The sequence below is a fragment of the Musa acuminata genome, unplaced genomic scaffold (genome assembly GCF_036884655.1).
Source record: "Musa acuminata AAA Group cultivar baxijiao unplaced genomic scaffold, Cavendish_Baxijiao_AAA HiC_scaffold_1065, whole genome shotgun sequence".
Lineage (NCBI taxonomy): Eukaryota > Viridiplantae > Streptophyta > Magnoliopsida > Zingiberales > Musaceae > Musa > Musa acuminata.
This window is the reverse complement of record NW_027021279.1, coordinates 397,742-417,796: the sequence shown is the minus strand read 5'-3', so window position 1 is coordinate 417,796 and position 20,055 is coordinate 397,742. Positions and strand designations below refer to the sequence as shown.

General features: G+C 37.8%; 2 protein-coding genes across 2 annotated transcripts; both read right to left on the bottom strand.

Annotated features, from left to right (window-relative positions):
* Positions 1-335: 335 nt before the first annotated feature.
* Positions 336-5,263, bottom strand: LOC135666048 (BTB/POZ domain-containing protein At1g63850-like). The gene is made up of 3 exons (XM_065177555.1): positions 4,022-5,263; positions 1,792-2,117; positions 336-616 (listed from the first exon to the last, which is right to left on the bottom strand). The coding sequence occupies exons 1-2, from the start codon at positions 5,165-5,167 to the stop codon at positions 1,839-1,841; spliced, it is 1,425 nt and encodes a 474-aa protein (XP_065033627.1). The 5' UTR covers positions 5,168-5,263; the 3' UTR covers positions 336-616; positions 1,792-1,838.
* Positions 5,264-9,928: 4,665 nt separating this feature from the next.
* Positions 9,929-19,764, bottom strand: LOC135666038 (uncharacterized). Its single transcript, XM_065177534.1, has 10 exons — positions 18,869-19,764; positions 18,025-18,152; positions 17,886-17,954; positions 14,737-14,822; positions 12,898-13,007; positions 11,880-11,930; positions 11,083-11,141; positions 10,943-10,987; positions 10,582-10,656; positions 9,929-10,503 (listed from the first exon to the last, which is right to left on the bottom strand). The coding sequence occupies exons 1-10, from the start codon at positions 18,897-18,899 to the stop codon at positions 10,387-10,389; spliced, it is 771 nt and encodes a 256-aa protein (XP_065033606.1). The 5' UTR covers positions 18,900-19,764; the 3' UTR covers positions 9,929-10,386.
* Between the last annotated feature and the right edge of the window lie 291 nt (positions 19,765-20,055).

The following is a 20,055-nucleotide window of genomic DNA, read 5'->3' as shown; positions in this document are numbered from 1 at the left end:
ATTTGAACCAAAGGGGACGGCGACCAGGTCAATCGGCTCTTTTCGGTAATACTGACACAATCGACCCAAAATCGAACCGGTCAATGAGTTCAGGTCCGTCTTATGACTTCCATCCAACGATCCGTAGTCACAAATCACAAAGCAATACCCTAACCTGCATCAACTTCCATCCGCCATCCAAGAAGCGGCGTATACCTGGTAAGGTGGCTCTCGCAACGACGTGACACCATTGACGACCACGATGGAACACAAGCACATCAAGTTTCCGACGACGAGTGTCGTTTGGAGGACGATGAATTACCATACATACTGCAATCTAATGCAAGAGCATAACATCATCGGAAACGATGCATCGTAGATGTCATAACGAGGATTCCAATCCTCCACGACGTACGAGAAAGAGAGTTCAATACATACACAAATGGGAACCACGAATAGCAAGTTACCATCTATACTTCATGCCTCAGTGGTGCCGTGTTATCCACGTAGATGGCTACAGATTTCAAGTCCTCAGATGTCTGAAACTTAACAGGAACTAGTAAAAGATAGCTAATCTGCAATGGTAGACCACCTCCAGTATTGTGCAGCATGGCATCAATCTCGCGCTCACTGCTGGCTGAAGAGACAGAGAAAAAGAATAATGTCAACATAAGAACCGTCAGAAATAAAGTGTATAAGCCACAATTGGGCTCTTTAATCACCCAAAACACAGATCATAATCAAGTAATCAACAGCTTCAACTCTAATAGAAGAATGATGCACCGCAGAAGGTGGGGGTAGCAGAGGCGGAGGAGGTGGTGGTGGACGAGGCAGAGGAAAAGGAGCAGCGGCAGCAGAAAAGGAGAGAAAGAGAAAGAGAGAAAAAAAAATAAAAGAAAGATAAGACTGTTGTCAACAACTTAAAAAACCAGAACAAAAAAACTCAATACTGATCATCAAGTGCAGTTCGTTACCGATCAGCTTACTGTCTAGTCAGCCCTGTAATGTGAGCTTACTGGCTGGTAAGCTCCATTTTGGCCAGTGGGTGAAATCTGCCCAGTCCCTGTAGTGGTCAGCCATAGCATCGGTAAATACCAATCAGTGTCCATGGGTATGACCAAAATTTGAACCATGGTTTCTGAGCCTCTCACATGTCATTATGACTATCAGGGACCTCCAAAAAATCATAATGATTGTAGCTGTTGATGTAAATCAGTTGGTAAATTCCTGATTTTTCTATTGATTGTTGAAAAAGCAAGTTAATTTTACTAATAAATGCTTCAGTAAGGAATGAATTTAGTAGACTAAATTTCTTCTATGATGAGCAATTCTCCAAGAAGGAAAAGAACAAATAGTTACACAAACAACATGTTCAAGATAAACAAGACCATGGCGAAATGAACTAGTAAAAAAAAAAAAATAAATAAATAAATAAATAAATATATATATATATATATATATATATATAGTCTAACTCTGAGCCACAAATAGTTGAAGCATGAACTATGGAATGGAACAAAATCTAATGACATATAAAATAATAAAAAATAAGTTCAACTGACTCAGCATTGGAATTTAATCTCGGGTACATTGTTGTGATCGCCAGAGATAGTAATTTATTACTCAAAGTGCACCAATTCACAGTTTATAGAACAATAACTGATGATCCTAGCAGAAAACAATCTAAGAAATCCAGAAAATCATTAGCAAAAATTCAACAAATTTGTAAATGTTGAATAGGCAGTATGGATGATACCAAAAAAAAAAAAACACTTCTTCCAGTTTTCAGAGCTATAGGCAATTTCAACTAACCTGATAGCCGTAATCTCATGCAGCTGCTACTTGCTGGAAAGATGCAATTAGTTGGTTCTGTAATCATGAGGAGGCCTATTAGCACGTCTGAACCATGTTTTGAATGCGGATGTCAAGTGTGGGCAATCATCAAGATTGCGGGTGGAGAAGCTTAGGCACTGCTGTAGCAACTCTTGAGCATCAGACAGCGGCAAGGTGGATATAATCTTCAAAAATGTCTCTTCCAGATCTGGGTAAAGTGTTCTATAGCCACTAGGCAATGGTGAAAAGGTATCCCTGAGAACATTCAACACAGGGAGCCAGTTTCTCACAATCTTCATTCTTACCTGAGACCAGGAATTACTACAGTTAGGAGTTCATCGGCTCCAATCACTAACTGGGAAGCTTAGATTGCAATGGTATGACAGACCAAAAATTCAAAAGCATCATGGAACTAAATAAGTGAAGAATAAAGAATAATAATAAAGTATATAACTTCAACGAATATGGTAATGCTTAGTAAATTAAACATCTTAGATAAAAATCATGTGATCTTGGTAGGAATAAATTATAAAAAAAATGATAAACTGTTACATTCAAGTTATTGAAAAAGTTTGTCACTCATGACAGAACCATTTTAAGGAGTGTAGAAGAGATATTAAACTGTTAAACAATATGAGAACTATTTAGGTATAGATAATCTTATACATGGATGGGTTATGATTTAATAGGAACTTGATCCCAAGCTTCATCTTCTGTAACTTACAAAAACATAAGAAAAAAAACTCATCTCGCATCCGACAGAAGATGGAGGGAGATAGACTTAAATACAGATATTTTCTTGTTTTGGACCTCTGGCAAGCTGGAGGTGATGGCAACTGCATGGACTAACTTAAAGGGTATAGCAGCCATATAGTTAAAGACGATAGGCATTCTGGTCATGAATTTGCATGAAACAGTTGGTTGTGTACATAATTATGAATAAGTCCATATCTATGAAAAAAAAAGTGATAGGAATGTTGATTGGTGTCCACTGAGTTGGTGGGTGGCACATAACTTTTGTCAATGGTATCAGCACATCAGGAACAAGGACACAAAAGGTATGGAAAAAAAAAATGGATAAGCAGCAAAATGGTGGTGGATTAAGCAATGATACAAGGCAGAATTTACCACTATTATAAAATGATAGTGTATTAATGATGTACTTCAATTATAGATAGCAATGGTAGGATGAACATGTCAACAATGTTCCTGTCAAAAATCAAAAGATCCAGTAAATCATCAAATGCTGTTTTCAGCCACCACACTTGAGGAGAGCAGTTCAGTCCATTGACTAACGCAACAAGCTGGGAACAGGACTTGCAAGACAAGAGGATTAAGCACCTTGCAGACTGCAACTTTCACACAGGAAAAGAAAAAGAAAAAAGACGATGAAGACACAGGTAAGACCAAATTATCCTGCAATTTTCGCACAGGAAAGGAAAAAGAAAAAAAGATGACGATGACAATGTAAGACGAAATGATCCTGCGGCATCCACAAAATTGCAAATCAATAGTAAAACTAAAACGAAATTGTGCCTAGTACTTGTAAGTATATGACATCTATGTACGTCCTTGACTTGGGGCATGACAACTAGAATCAACCAAAATCCTTTGGGATTGAATCGTTGTCGAACATGAAATGTGGAACCTATGGTAAAGTTTTAGAGCAGTGAAATCCCTAGTCTGTGGAATTGCAGTAATGTTTCTACCTCAAAGGAGACTCGGATAGACCAAAAGTTGCAAACTTTTTATCACTACAAGGGCTCATAGTTAGCAAAATAGTTGAATACACATCCTCTAACACTAATTTTGGCAGGTCTGAAGGACCAAGTTCTAAAGCTTCCATAGCACCCACCTGAAATCTGGCCATTCCAACATGGCTTAATCTATCAATGGCAATAAAGAAAAAATATATAGTAAAAAATAACAATTAAAAAAACCTATGTTATTTAAACAAAAAATTGGATTAATTTTGTCAGGAGTCCCCATTACCTCATAAAAGAAAGCTGAGTAAAACTAACTTCCGTCACAAATTTAAATTGGAGGAGAAAAAAATCACACTTCTTTCAAATCGTTGGTATTTTTCCCCATAACTGAAAACTTAAAGCTCTTGTTCCCCATGCATGATGCTGAACAATCTTAATTAACATATTTTTCAGAATAGAACATAAGTTGTAGAGTAAAGAAACGAAGGTTATGAAAGGCAGACCTGTCGAGGAGCCAAAGTAGCCCCCGAAGCAACAGCATCGGCAAGCCGGTAGCTGCACCTGGTGACCAGCAATGGTAGTCCGGGTGCAATATTCTTCCATGTATCGTCCCTAAAAGTCTTCATCAAGTCAGCTGCCAGTGCCTCCTGCTCGCTCCACTCCCTCACTGCAGTGTCGGCCACCCTGACCTCGATTATCCTCTCCACCAGCCAATGCAAATGCTTTAAGTTCGACATCACCGCATGCAAATTCAGCCTCTGGATCGCCTCCCTCTCATCGCTATCCTCCGCCACCCGGACATCTGGGCTCGCATACTTGCCCAAGTAATCTTTCACCGTCTCCAAGCTTGACAAGAAGGCCTGGTCCAGTACCCTCTGTACCGATTCCCGATACGGGAAATCCTTCAGTATCTTCGCCACAAAAGCCTTGACGGTGGCCACATTGGGGTGCCGCCTGATCGCCACGTCGATCAATCCATGAAGCATTTCTTCAGACATGCTCTTCCAATCTCCCGAGGCCGCCACCATGGGCGAAACCCTAGCGACGAGTTCCCGGGATTCCTCTTCACCGAGGAAAGGGATCAACGTGAGGACCCTTTCTTCCTCCTCCTCCGTCCAAGGCATTGCCTCGAGGAACCGAACGCAAGCCCGGACGCAGTCCTCAAACAGGAACTCCAGCGCCACCGGCATCATCTCCAGGGCGTCAGTAACCGAGGCGACGGCTCCGGAGAAATCGAGGGTGTGGAGGAGCCGAATGACGGCAACATGGGCGTCAAAGGGGCCTTGACGGTGGCGATCATCGTCTCGAGGGATCTTGAGGGTTACCCGGAGCGGGATCGCGTCTCCGGATGAAGCGCTAGGTCGCTGCCACCTGTCGGAGAGGAGGGCGGCGAAGTAGTCGGAGCGGCGGAGGGCGGCGGACTGGACGTGAAGGTCGAGGCAGGTGAGGTAAGCGTCAGGATGGGGGTCGAGATCGGGATCAAACTGGAGGTGGAGGAGGACGTCAGAGAAGGAAGGGTCGTTGAAGCCACCAGGGTCGAAGGCGGGGCAGCGGAACGGCGAGGGGGAGGAGCGCTCCTCCGCTAGGGCTCCGTCGAGGGAGGAGAGGTGGCCGCTGCTCCCGACGCGTTGCCGTTTCCTAAGAGACATAGTGGTCGATGGGGCGCGAGCAAATTGGGGAGGCAGAGCGAGAAGAGAGAGAGAGAGAGAGAAAGAACTGTAACTTCCCTACATATTTTGCTTTACCGAAATATGTGGTCGACTCTTTTCGAAGAGGCACAGATAAGTCCTTTGGGAAATAATCCTCCCATACAATCGTAAATTTTCAAGAAATTCGTCGAAAATTATATTTTCTCTTTGAGGCTCTAATTTAATTAAAGCCTCTTTTATTATTTCTACGTGCCTTCCAGCTTGATTTCTACGTGTATGTACTCTTTTCTTGAGCAATTACTCCAACAAAAATTCTTTATTCCATATCATAGTTTTCTAAAAAAGAAGGGGCTAAAATTCAAGTTTATCAATAAATTAAAAATCATTATCAGCAAAACTAACATTTTTTCATTGCTAAAAATAATCATTATCGACCAAATCGACATAATTTTACTTATTGGAAAAAAGAAGTCTTCAAGAACATGAAATTTTCTGCCAATAATCTATTTTCTCAAATTGAAATATCATCATAAACATTCAATTACGCTGCGAATTGAAGATTAATATTTATCTGCTAAATTAAAAAATTGTTATGGTTAAACACTGGACATGGAAGAAATCATACATTGGTTGCACCAGAGGGGCCATGACAAGGTTGCAACATTTTACAACCTGATGATTTCCAACCTATCAAATATTATACAAAGAGAAGAGAGATATTGGTTCCATGACAAATTCATCAGCCTCAACATTTGATGAAGACAATAGGTAAAAGAAGTATCCTTTGATATAGAACAAAGAGAAATGGCATACCATGATTAGTCCGGGAAATGTTGGGAATATCATGAGGGCATCAGCAACCAATGTTAGATCTTTAATGGGTGATCTCTTGGATAGACAATTAAGCCAAATTCATCTCTTAACAAATTAGGCAGGTTATCTGCCAGAAAAGTTATAGAACCCCAATAATATTCACATGGACAAAGGTAACAACATTCTTCTCTCCCTTTTCCTTGCAACCCATCGATGCCTAGAAATCTTAAGGCATGTCGGAAGAAGAATTCCGAGGCATACAAAAACAGCTGAAACCTTGAAGTATCTGAAGTAAAGTGCTGCATAACAAGACACTATGAGCAAGACAAATACTACAGCACATGTAAGAGCCAACGCAGCATCCCGTCTGCACAACATCAGAAAATCATCAAAGATATGGTCAAGCATGATCTTATAATTAAAATGTAAAATTAACAAATTCCAGAGAAAAACTAAGAAATACCAATTAGTAAACAGATCAATCAGAATAGTTTTACAGGTTTAGGCATGAATGGAGATAATGACATAAATAAGCTCTTCAATTTTCATCCTGTCTTCGAGTTGCATTTACACTTATTTTCTCAGCCATCAATACAGAAGCTTTGCATCAACTATCCTTTGTAAATGCAGTCGAATGAACTCTAAACATCAAAATGAAGTCCAAAAACAACCCGTATAACTACGTTTATTATCTTTACCACTTATGTTTAATGTGTCTCCAGATACGGGCTCCTTACTCCTAATAACTATAATTTCAGGGGAAACTACCAAGCCCCAATGACCACTTAACTCATCTATTTTTTGCACCATCAAACATTTAGCCCTCACCCTACCACCTTGCATTGATAAAATACAACTATAACAGAAGATGCACTTATATGTGAAATTTAAGTTGTATCACAAAGGGGCAAATTGTGCACGTAATGATAATATTAAGAAAAAGCTGGGCGTACAAATAGATGAATTGAATTGGTGTACAACATTGATTGGTGTACATATGCATATGAAATGACTAAAATAGGATGCATATTGGTCCTACATTAGTCAAATAGATGCACATATTGATGCCATGTTCACACTATAATATTGGGCCGACACAATACAGTGGGTGCCATGCCAGTGCATGTTAAAATTGTGAGATCACCAAAAAAGGATTGGTAAAGATAGTCAGTTCAGTGAGGTGATGAACTAATGGATGAGAGAGAAAAGGTACTTGGAGGGCAAAATGAGAGAGAGAGAGAGAGAGGAAAAGTATAATCCACAGGTCCATCTTAAGACAACAGGACAAGTTAGGGTAAGGCGAATCTGGTACAGACCATAGCGAAATGGAGTTTTTGAAAGGTCTTTCTTATAAATCATGAAGAGAGGCAAGAGAGTTTCATATTAGACGAATCTTGTGTTTATTTCTTTTAATATCATGAGGCTAGTTAATATGATTCAGCTTTGCTTAACTTTAGTTTTGCGGGGTTAGCAACAACTTAGGTGATTATGTGACTTTATGAGTTCCTGCTCACATTACTAGGCATGAAACATGACAACAATAATGGTCATGAGAGTTCATTGGCTTCACATTGATACCACCTTTGTGCTATCAATGTCATGTAAGCACACTGGTAACAAAGGCCCATTGAGTCACACATGGATGCCACATATGCACCACATCAGTGGCATGTCATCTTGATGTAGGCATCACATCACTATTTCATCCCATGTTATTTTCAAAGTTAGGTGTCTTGTGACAAGGGCTGCCTCTAATAGAACAAAACACAAGTGAGCTAAGGAACAACCTTATACACCACACACAGTAAAAAGGCTACAATAACATCAAGCCACAAGTAGGTAAATAGTAATTTTTCCTGAAATGAAGATGAATCTATAAACTAATCTTTGAAGTTTATAGGAGGAAATCAAAGCAATATCTTCTATCACTTCAATTACACCAAAGAAGGTCAACTAAACAAGAATATAATTAGTTATTAATTTGTTCAAAACCTGCTTCAGATTCTTGGTTTTGTCACTGAATTATCACAAATATCTGGAAAGCACACACATATATATATATATATATATATATATATATAATTATATTTATTTTTTTACAGCTCATATTATGGTTCCCATTATATGTATCAGAATTCATGTCTACCATATCCGGCCTCCCAAATTGATAGGTATCAGGAACCTATGATAAGTGGAACTCTTCTTAAGGACTTTTTAATGAATTCAAAGTAGTGATTGACTATAGTGTAAAGGGAATCATCAAAACTGATATTTATTTCCTTCTCTAATGGAGGTTATGTCCAAGAAAAGAAACTTGCGATACCTTTTGGAGAGAAAAAGAAAGAGCAAACTAGCTCCTCTTACACTTGAATTACTCTTTTTCCTCTTAATGAAGTAGAAAATTTAGTTTTCTGTTTGTAAGTCTGACACATCGTATTTTCCTCAACAATATGATCGGATGTAAAATTAAACTAATCACAAAGTAAACTTCCTGATAACTTTATCTTTAATGACAACATTCAAATTGCAGCCTAGACAAAACTCTCACGTCATGACTAAGGAGCAAAGCTAACACATAGACATGTAGCATTCCATTTATTGTCAAGAGGAGTTAACTTTTCCTTCTCACAAACAAGGGATGAGATCAAACATATTAATCCGTATGTTTCTGTGTTTCCTAACTTTGATCCAAGAACTTTTCAGAAAGTTGAAGAATTCTTTTATTATAAAACCCAAAATCCCACAACATCAGCATGCCTAACATTCTCTAACCATGATTCCCAATGGCTTTACAACTCTCCCATCCATTATAAAGTCAAGAACGTAACTCAAGATATAACTCTGAACTCGATTTAAAATAGCAAATACAACATATGGAAAAGATATTTGAAATTAACGAAAACGGAGAACGAATCGACAATTAAATCTCGGCATGACTTAAACAATACCTTCCCAATACATCACGAATTATTCTACGAGTTATTCTCGTGTTTTGAAAGTCTCGACACGTCTAATTCATGGTAATAATCAATGAAACAGTCGCAATCTCCACGAAACTCATGCCAGCTTTACATATTTCTCCTGTGGTTAACCTAAACGACAAGATCTCAAATTGACGAACCATAATTATATCAAGTCAAATCACATATCGAGAGAAGGGCACCGGCCGCTCATCTCCCCACGCGAAATTATCTAGTCAAGTTGACGCGTCCAGCCAATCCGCATATAGCAAAAACAACTAATTTCGAGATCGAAGCGGAGGACGGACCAGGCTCAGATAAACAGAAAAAAGGAAAAGAAATCTGGCAGCATAATTCGGGATAATCGAGGAACAGGATGGGACGGGAAACCTGGTGGTGATCTGGGGCTTGGAGGAGAAGGCCGTGAGGGCGCCCCACTTGTGCTGGGATCGGATCTGGTATTCGCGCAGCTGCTCGACGAGCTTGGAGCGGGTGATCATCTCTCTGATCCGCCGTCCCGGCCGCCACGGCGGAGCGCTTCTCGATCCCCACCCCCGACCCAGCAGACGAATGAAAATGAACAAATTACGAGAAGAATTAACGAACCAAGTGGGCCCCCCGCCCGATGTGTTTAGGGTGTAAACGGGTCGGGCCCGAAAACGGCCTCCGGATCCTTTCACACGGACGTCGTCGCACCCGAACCACATGTTAAGATAGGGCGAACGGGTCGGGCACGATGTTGCCCGGGCTGGGCTCGAGGCTTATCTATCAAATATCACTTGAGAAAAGACTCGAACAATGGTTATGTAATTGCCGTTCTAAGAAAGAGAAAAAGAAGAACAAAAAGGAATTGTTAAATAATACTAATTAGCTTAAACTAGGATTCTCTAATGTGTTGTCAGAGTGGGGGTATCATCACATGTTTTGGCTGTAACGTGTTTAGACAAATGTTTCCAGGAATAATTTAGAATGAGATACAATGTACCGATGCATGTAAAAGCATTTAAGATTAAGATGAACAAACCAGATTGATCTTTCATATACAAACGAGACTGTATTCAGTCAGAGCTGAGAGTGGCAGCAAAGGCCAGAATCATCGAAAAGATATATTTGTACCTCGATGTCTCTCACGAACCCAGAAATGACGACAGTGGATACCCACTGCCTCGGCCACTTGGGGACCAAAACAAAACTTCACGCACGTTGTCGAGACAACGAGATTTGGATCTGTGAGAATAGGGTACAAGTCAGAGCGCAAGAACAGCTTGATATGATTGGTGATACACTGGACAGCAACATATCACCCAAGTTTCTGCACTTCTGCGCATTGATTCACTGCGGGAGTTTACCCGCCACCACTGTCCTCCAGCTCTTTAATGCCTTTTTTTTGTTGTTGTTTTGTTATCACCTAAATTGAGGGGGAGTAAACAGATCAACAAGAAATCATCACGTCTTAAGTTTGTTCCACAAGTAAGCTGCTCTTCTGATTATTGGATCTGGCGAGAAGCCTTCTGCATATGCTCCGAGGGCTCTCAAGAGGGTGATGAACTTGTCGCCATTGTCCTGTTAAATATAACCCAGGCATTAAAATTAGTTGACAGATCGAATGACTAAAATACCTCTGAGAGAACACTAGAAAACCTGTGGTTTCTGAAACACTAGGTCAGGTGTCTTAAATGGAACCATGTAAGACGGAAGATCAGAGCGTAACGTTGCCTGCCACACCATTACCAAATTTTTCACTGTTAGAAGCATTATCCCAATCCTTACCAATATATGGAACTTACGCAAAGTAGAGAAGATTGAACTGCATGCAAGAACAGTGTACAAAAAGCCATCAATCATCAGTGAACATCTTTAGGGGAACAGGTAACCCTAGTTGTACCAGTGAGGACTGACTACTGAATACGAGAACACTATGAACTTTCAGTAGTTATTAAGAAACTATTCAACTAGCTCCTTCCCGTGCAAGTAAAAATAACTATAGAGACAAAGGGATTACCAAGTTCTTGCAAAGAACAGCCTGATCAGCACATGCAATTAAGGCCTGCAAAAGGCAGTTTGAAAGAATATTATTGCATGCCATTCCAAAGATGGTTAACAATCCAACGATACCCAGAAAATTATTCTGAAAGAATACACCTTTCTAATACGCTCATCATCAACTTGATCAACACACAGTAACAAATTCTCCAATGAACCTGAGAGCACACATGAAAAACATATGCATTCAGTTGAATAAAGCAGATTTCTGAAGCTCGAATATTACACATGGAAGCAAAATTGACACCAAAATATTCAGCTAACAACATCAATAGATCAGCATGGTAAATGCACCAAGATGCTTGGGTTAGGAAAATGAAGTGCCACAGCATGTGTAACAATAAAAAGCAAGCAATGGTAAGGATACTATTCTAAAAGTAAAATTGCCTTCTGACCATTTATACAAATTTTTTGAGGCTTTGGAGACAGCATTAAATTCCTCAACATTCAGGACCTCTTTTTTTGGCAGTATCAATTGGAAAATTTGCTGAATGCACAAAATGTTAATTGCATGGATTATGATACTGTCTATACTTGTTAGGCATATAAACAGATATGAACTGTCAAATGGCAAACTAATGTCCTATTCCATTTAGCCCACACAAGAAACCTTAGCTATCAATATAAAGCATGTTCACAGCTACCAATTTCAAGCAACAAGCTTCTGGAAATCAACAAGTCCTATAAAATGATAACTACAGAAGAACATCTATTTTTACTTTAAAAAGAGTGACCCAAACTTTTCAAGGTTCATTAAATGCTGGATACAATCAAAGTTGTCTTAAATGAGTAAATGAGAGCAACTGCTACGTACTGCATAACCACATCACATTGCCAACTTTGCATTTTTATCATGCATATCACAATGTTTCCTAAATGGAGGAAGACGAGCATACCAAACTTAGTAATCAATTTCAAAGCATTCACATCTCCAATGCCTTCAACTCCTGCATAAAAGCTTAGTTTGAATATATTTAGTAGTATAATTGCATCAAAGTATTCATTTAAAGAAATCATTTAGACTACACAAAAAACATGAATCAGTGTCTCTTTGTCGCTTCAGATAAAGAGTTTCTAGAGCAAAACATGCAATGAGAGATGACTGCAGCATGCATCTGATAGAAAAAATGCTGGTGAATTAGCTTGGCTTAAATCATCTTGTATTTGGTGGAAAAGAATTAAGTGGTCTTCCCAAGAATAGTAGTTCTTTTGGCAATATGGATTGCAATGTATTATTTTGAAACCATAATGAATAAGTCGAATCATATTTCTTCAACAAGTTTATTAGTATGGCTCTGAGGTGATTTCTGCTAGAAAAATAAAAAATCTCCTCTGTCCATTCATGAATTGTTGGCATCTTTAAGTACTCAGTTCCTCTAAGAGTCAATTGGAAAAGCTTATAATGTCATCTCTTAAACGAATAGAAATAAATTTATGAACAACCAATAAGTAAAAAATTTTAGCAAGTCAACTTAGAGAGGTTTACAAAACAGGAACCACCAGAACGAAACTTGGACTAAACCAAGGGAACATTCCCCCTTGGTTTGTGATTAACTAAAAGCACCAAAATATCCCCAACATAACAGCTTAAACTAACTTCATCTAAAGGTATCAATTAATGAAACTTGTTCCAATCTCTTTCTATAAAAAAGGCATAACCGGTGCAAAAGGCTCACACCAATTTGGGGTATGGGGAGGATTAATGTACTACGTAGCCTTACCTCTAGAGTGACTGTTTCCCAAGTCACAAAGGCACAACCTTACCATTGTAACAAGGCCCGCCCCTCTAAAATTAAAACTTCTAAGAAATATTACTGAAGATACAACGAATTTGGAACACCATCTTCTAGGTATCTCAATAAGCATCAGTAATTGACAAATACAGGAGATTGAGAACTCATATGCAACTAAAACCTGGAATATTGTCAGACTTGTCACCAGCAAGAGCAACAACATCAACAAACTGGAAAGGTTTTAGTGCACCATATCTTTTAGCAAAGTCTTCCAATCCAAAGGATACCATCCTATACAAAAAAGCCAAGCTATTAGAATGAACTTTGCATCAAGAAAAAATGAAAAAAGAAAACTCAAGTGTATATATATATATATATATATATATATATATATATATATATATATATATATATATATATATATATATATATATATATATATATATATATATATATATATATATATATATATATGATAAAACATGAGTATGCTAGAATTGAAGAAAAGGGGCATCAATTACTTTTGCTTTGAAATTCCATCAGAACCTGATAATGGGCATGATATTCAGTTTCTTTCACAATAGTGACAGGACGATTTCTAAGACTCATGACCCTAAAGGTTCCAATACAAGCCTATATGACGTTATAAGATGTGCAAGAAAGTTAATGTAGGTCCACGTCAGAAAAATACAATAAGAAGCCTATATGAGTGTTATAAGATGTGCAAGAAAGTTAATGTAGGTCCACGTCAGAAAAATACAATAGGAAGCCTATATGAGTGTAATAAGATGTGCAAGAAAGTTAATGTAGCTCCATGTCAGAAAAATACAATAGGACTTTAGAAAGCATCTGATCCACCATTAAGTAAAATACAGCTTTTATGAAGTTCAAATTGAACTTGTCCCACCTAAGTAGAAGGTATCCTTGGATAATACAGAAAGGAGAGCCTGACGGATTAACTTATTCCTTTTAGAGCCCTCATATTTTAACATCACATGCTAGTTGGGCTTAAAAAAAAAAAATGAACACTTTAGAACAGGGTTTCTAATGGAAACAGAGATCAGAAGATTAACAAGGCTATGCAGTCAAAAGCACAATAAAGATGGATCAGATGAGAAAATTCCCAAATGCTAGTAGTAACTTAAAGAAATTATGCCTACAATAGGTTACAATCTATGAAGCATAGAGTCAGAAAATACGGACACCAATGGAAAAAGGACAAAACTAGAGTCCAGAAGGACCAAGATTATCATTAGTTCAAGTGGGACGTAAAAAAAATGAAGCTCATGATACTGCAATCCGAGAAATATACTGTCTTTTTAGGGAAGAACCACACTTTGTCTGGATAGAAGTGATGAGCAGATACAAAAGCGCTGATTCGAAGGAAAATGAGGAGACATGAAAGTGCTAATTCTAGAAGAAAATTCAGTTCAAACAAGCAAAGTGGTTACCAGATTCATCAAAAAGACATCATATCACATGAGTTCCAGTTACTTTCAAGTAATTTGTAATATTTTGCTAACACCATAACACAATCAGCAAAAGACAGGCAAGAGTACACCTTTAGTAGGGAAGACCACTTTGAATAAAGCAAAATTCTCACTAGATGCATTAAGCCGATGCTGAAAGGTTTAAATGCCAGAAATGCTCAGCTTTATGGTGATATTTCTTGGTAGTAACCAGCAAAATACAAGCAAGATCGCATCATCATCATCAGTGAACAGAAGAGTTATCAGATTAACCAGAGAAAAGTAAAAATATCAACAAAAAAATTAATAGATTTTTACAACCGGCCATCAGTCTAAAATCAAAACTCTAAGGTTGATGCCAAGTTCCTACCAAAAGCAACATTAGGCAACAAGAGAATCTGCCCAAACAACTCAAAGGATAACTAGCAACGCTATATCATAAAGCAACTCATCATATCCCTTGACTTGGAGATTGTAAAAGTAGACATAACAATCTTAGCTACTGGAGCAATATTCATATCGTCTGACACAAAAACAACTAGAATACTAACCCTGGTCCACGAGAAGCAATTCGTAGGAGACGTAAAGAGGGCGAAATTATTTGAAAAAAATCTTTATCTGGAGATACAACTCGCACCTGTAATAACATAAAATATATTTAAGAGCTAAGACAAACTTAACACTCGTAAATCACATAAGCAGTACATATGCATGTGGAACTGATACCTAAATATATACGCAAATGTGTAAGAACATATTTATTTGGAGTCAAGAAGATTGCAAAATTACCAGTCCAACCAAATGTTTCCTTTTTTTCCGTTTCACATCTTTTGAATAGGTAATGCTGTCATATCTTTATCGACTACTACAACCTACCAACAAAAATGATATAATAGACTATATGAATCTCGCCTTGCATCTAATTTACAAACTATCACTTGAATTAGAGCCACTTAAGTCTTAACTAACTCCTGACTGCTATCCTCAAAACATGTTAGATTTTCTTCTTCTCTTTCTTCGCACTGCAATAATGTGGCAAATTTATGCTTTGGAAGTCTTTAAATACATATTTCCAGGCAATCTTGGTAGCTTCTCAATGACGTGTTGTTTGGTGCCACTCCTATGTTTGCACTGATCACCTAACTAATTCTGCCTAGTTAGGGTTCTTGCAACTTTAAATGCCAAAATCAGTACAAATGTCAAAATATAAAAACACCAAAAATCAATCAAAATTAGCTTACTCTACAATCAATACTAAGTCTCAAGCTTTAAGATGGCATAAGTCTCATTGATAACTTTAGCCACCACCAGAAAGCAAGAATGAAGACATGATGGTTTCTTTCAATAGAACTCTTTGGTATCAGTATGCAAACAAATTGCTTAAAAAGAATTGGAGATTTTTAAGAAAAAAAGGCCACCGTAGCACCAAACAACTATATGTTTCTCAATTCATAAACAAATGCACCATATAACATATATATTGTATATACAGCTGGTGTGGAATTTGAGAAGGATAAAACTACAGCCCTATCTAGCAGAACCAGGGTTTGCTGTACCAATGTGTACCACTCGAGATGAGCGATACGTACCAGTCGGATAGGATATCGGTATGCAGACCGCCGTCTACCGGGCGGTACCAGTTACTTGACCCTGTATCAAGCGATACAGGGTCTGTACCAGGCAATGACAGTCGAAATCTGACTATTACCGATATGTACCGATCGGTAATGATCGGATTTTGACCATTACCAATCAAAGGCTGAGACTGTCCTATTTCAAACGATCAATTTGACCGTTTGAGGCTTAGAAAAGGGTTTTTAAGTCCTTTCCTCCCCCCTCTTTCAACTCATTACACTCTTTCAATCTCTTAAGCTCTCTTAAATTCTTTAAACTCACATCTCTCTCTTAAACTCAATAAAATTATGATTTGTCAAGTGGATCATATTTACGAGAATAATTTAGAAGGATTAAGAGGAAGAACACTCTAATCAAGAGGTATGTATTCTCTTTCTAGATTTTTGTTAATTTATGAGATGATTAAGCATATTCTATGTAGTGTATGACTTAATATCTAATATGTTGTTTGATATGTTTTTTTTGGTAGAATAGTCTTAACCAAGGAGTTATTAAGGTTTTTAATATTATGATTAGTGTGTTTAATATTATTTTTTTTTAATTAGATACTTAATAGGTCAAATCTTTATATTTTATGCATATTAAGAATTGGATCATATGTTTGTGATGGTATAATAAGTTTAATTAGGTTTTAATTAATTTTTTTTAATACTGTGGTTAATAGTTTTAATGATGATTTTATCAAAATTTGATTGATATTAGGTCAATTCAATATAATCAAAAAAGATATACGATACTATTCTTTCCTAATTTACATTATTTTTGCTAAAATTATACTAAATTTATATTTACTTCTAAATTAAAAACCCTAATCTAACTTTTTTCTATTTTTAGGTTTTTTATGATTTTTTAATGATTTTGGGCATACTGTCAGTATGCACTAACGTACCATCAATATGCCTCAGTACATACTGTACCGAATAGGACTCGATACACCGGTACAAACTGAAATTGCAAACCTTGAGCTAAATTGACATATGATGGCATGTTTGAGATAGACTAGAAGTTAAACTCATGGCATAACTAACTAGCAAGTAAACTACATATGAGTACCACATTACATGGCCATGACGGTTGAGAGAGCAACGTCATAAGATAGCATGATATCAGTCAGTATATTATAAAATATAAAATGTCCACGGAAAAAGAAACCAACGGCTATAAATCACTTCTGCCTGGCGATGAAATTTCCTGAGAGGTTATAGTTGTTGGCCTAGATGATAGAACAGTGCTGGGTCAGTATAAGAACCGTAATAGGACAATCTCATGTGAACCTCATTATGGGCATCAAATGATAGATCCTTCTAAGCAGTAGACAAGTGAACCAAGATTTTCAATATCAGTCCAATACCAAGTAGATAACATGTTGGGTCAGTATGGTAACGAGATATCGAGCAATACCAGTATTTTGTCAGACCAGTAAGTGCCAGTATCAGCTGAAACAATAATAAAACATATGTACACCAAGCCATATCAAGTCCCAACGCTATTTTTAACCATGATTTTAACACAGTTAACTCCTCTCAAGTAATGTAATGAGCCAAAGTCAGCTAATGTGAAGTCCGGGGTAAGGGAGGGAGCATGAGGATGGGGACAGAATTTGATTTGGTAAGCTTTAGCTTATCATATACCAAGAGAGCCAGCAGCTGACTCCCAAGCACATGTATACATGCAGTTAGACAGCAAGCACTGTGGACTAAGTTCAGGAATCCAAGTATGAAAGAAGTGTTGTGTTTATATACCATCAGTAAGAATGGTAATGACGACTCCTAAGCTACTCTTATCCTAATGATATGCCACACTTAACAGAAATTACAGCTTATTTTAAAAATTAAAAGAAACATTAGGTAAACAAAATGTTAACTCCATAAATAGCAAAAATTTAAATAACAAAAAAAGATAAAAGTTGATCAGCAAAGGACATATGCCTCCAAGTCTCTTGGTAATTAAATATCCAATGAATGCCAAAACAGGTGCACCATGCTTGTAGCATAATTCTCATGTAGAAAGCAACTGAAGTTTCAATTTTGCCCTTATATTTAATTAACAGGATTTTGAAAATCACCTTATATCCTGTAGAAACACTGTTTACAGCCAAAGTCCCAACTACATCATCAGCTTCAACACCAGGAACCTGCCATTGACCACATTAGAATAAGATACCTCTACAATCCTCACTGACACTATGCAATATTATGATTTACCTCAACCACTTTGATCGACATGGCCTTTATGGATGCTTTAAAATACTGAAGACCGTGAACAACTGTATCGGGTGTAGGATTGCGGTTGCCTTTGTAGGATGGGTATAACATGTGACGGAACGTTAAGCCTTCAAGTAAAGGATTGTTAATTAGAAACACAACAGGAAAATATGGCTCATGAAGTAATGACAGCACTAAAACAAACAATGTCAGGTGTAAAATAGTTGAGAGTAAAGCATCTAAAGCCTTTGTCAAAAATATAATGGGTTAAATGCACACAACTGGAAAAATTGAATCAGATAAGGACCATTGACCTAAAAACTAATCTGCAGAAAACAAAAACTGGGGCAATTAGCACAATCATGGTTTTGAATATTGAGTCAATGTCCAAAAAATTAGCCAATAGAGGTGTTACACAATCATCTTTGAATGTCTACAAGCTGATTGATAAAGAAAAATTAAAACTTGAAAAAGCAAGTGCATGATGTTTATTTTCAATATTTTTTATCAGGTAAGATTTATTAAATACCTAAGATTGACATATGCACCATCTACCCTCACCTAATTGAAAAGATAAGCAGTGTGAGCATAAAAGGAAAAAAAAGAAACTAAAGTAAAACAAACATTATACATATATAAATATATGTGTATATATATGTATGCATAAGAAGTTTACCCTAATAACGTAGCAAACAATACTAGATATCTAGAACTAGATAAGAGAGCCACAAGATCACCAAAGCTAAGCTTCCTAAAACCACCCAGATTTGCATTCAGCCGCTCATATTTACGCAATATAGCTTGCCTTCACCATTCTATTAAACGATTGGAAGGTACATCTTACCTTTTGCCATGTAACATTCTTTGGATGGCATAGCAGTAGTGTGACCATATGGAACTCCTGAAAAAAAAAAGTTGGGCCACTGATATGTCACTTAACTTGAAAATTCTTAGTCCCCTCTAAAAAACTATGACGCTAGGAAGGATCATCAGACAACATGCGCAATGCAGTTTACTAAGAAATAAGCAACAAACTTATACTGTAATCAAAGCAGTTGGTCAAATCGGATTATAATAATATTTCTCTACTGTTTTACTATAATGGATAGGGATCAGCTCAGATTAATTCCCATGAAGTCATGATGCCATAAACATACAATCAATTATATCCACACTGATGCTAGGAACTAGAACCAGCATAAGAAGAGCACCCTGATGAACAAATATGGTTGCACATTTCTGCAAGCTTGTTATCAGCAAAAAGAAAAAGGCAAAACAAAGAAGAGCCAATATAGCATCTAATAACCCAATATAACATGGTTCGCTCCTGAGAAATTCAACACTAGGCACAAAAACACACTGGAAGTAACTTGCAGCCATTATAGCAATGTCAGTACAGATATGACAAGGGTGCCAAACTCTAAAGAGACAATCATGTGTAATTAACCGTCTTTTCTGCAGCTGAACATGAACTATCAGATTAATAGATTATTATGCTAACAAATTTGAAGTTCAAAACAGTGATTTAAAAAGGCACCAGGGTGCTCGCCTAAGCACTCGGGTGAAGCGAGGCGAGGCTCGAGCGCCTCGCACGATAGCCAGGCAACGCGCTTTAGTGAAGCGCCACCTAGGTGGTTTAGGCACCCGGTGCCTCAAGCGAGCACCTAGTTAAAGCAAAGCAACCAAACCAGATGATTAACTCTAGTTCGGTTAAATAGTAACTTAGTTGGTTCGATTGAACCAACTAAGCTAAATAGTAAAACCCCACCCCAAAAAAAAAAGAAAAAGCGACCCCGACCCATAAACCCTACTTTGTTGCACCGACTCACCTCTGCTCCAGTCGTCAACACGCAGGTTCAATGCTTCCTTTACTGCCAACGGATAGATCCGAAAGTCTAGCTTTCGTGCACAATTTCCTCCACCACTGTAGCTTCCGTCACCGTCATCCGAATATTTCTCCGTCACTACTACTGTCGTCCGCAGCTTCCTTCGTCACCACTATCGTTGTCTGAAAGTCCCTCCGTCACCGTC

What these genes read in the sequence shown, in the direction of transcription:
- LOC135666048 (XM_065177555.1), bottom strand. Translation starts at nt 5,167, where the DNA reads ATGTCTCTTAGGAAACGGCAACGCGTCGGGAGCAGCGGCCACCTCTCC. An exon ending in CTACTTTGGCTCCTCGACAG is followed by an intron (nt 2,118 to 4,021) that starts GTCTGCCTTTCA and finishes TCCTGGTCTCAG; the next exon opens with GTAAGAATGAAGATTGTGAG.
- LOC135666038 (XM_065177534.1), bottom strand. Translation starts at nt 18,899, where the DNA reads ATGCCATCCAAAGAATGTTACATGGCAAAAG. An exon ending in ATGATGAGCGTATTAGAAAG is followed by an intron (nt 10,988 to 11,082) that starts GTGTATTCTTTC and finishes TGCCTTTTGCAG; the next exon opens with GCCTTAATTGCATGTGCTGA. An exon ending in CTGTTCTTTGCAAGAACTTG is followed by an intron (nt 10,657 to 10,942) that starts GTAATCCCTTTG and finishes ATGGTGTGGCAG; the next exon opens with GCAACGTTACGCTCTGATCT.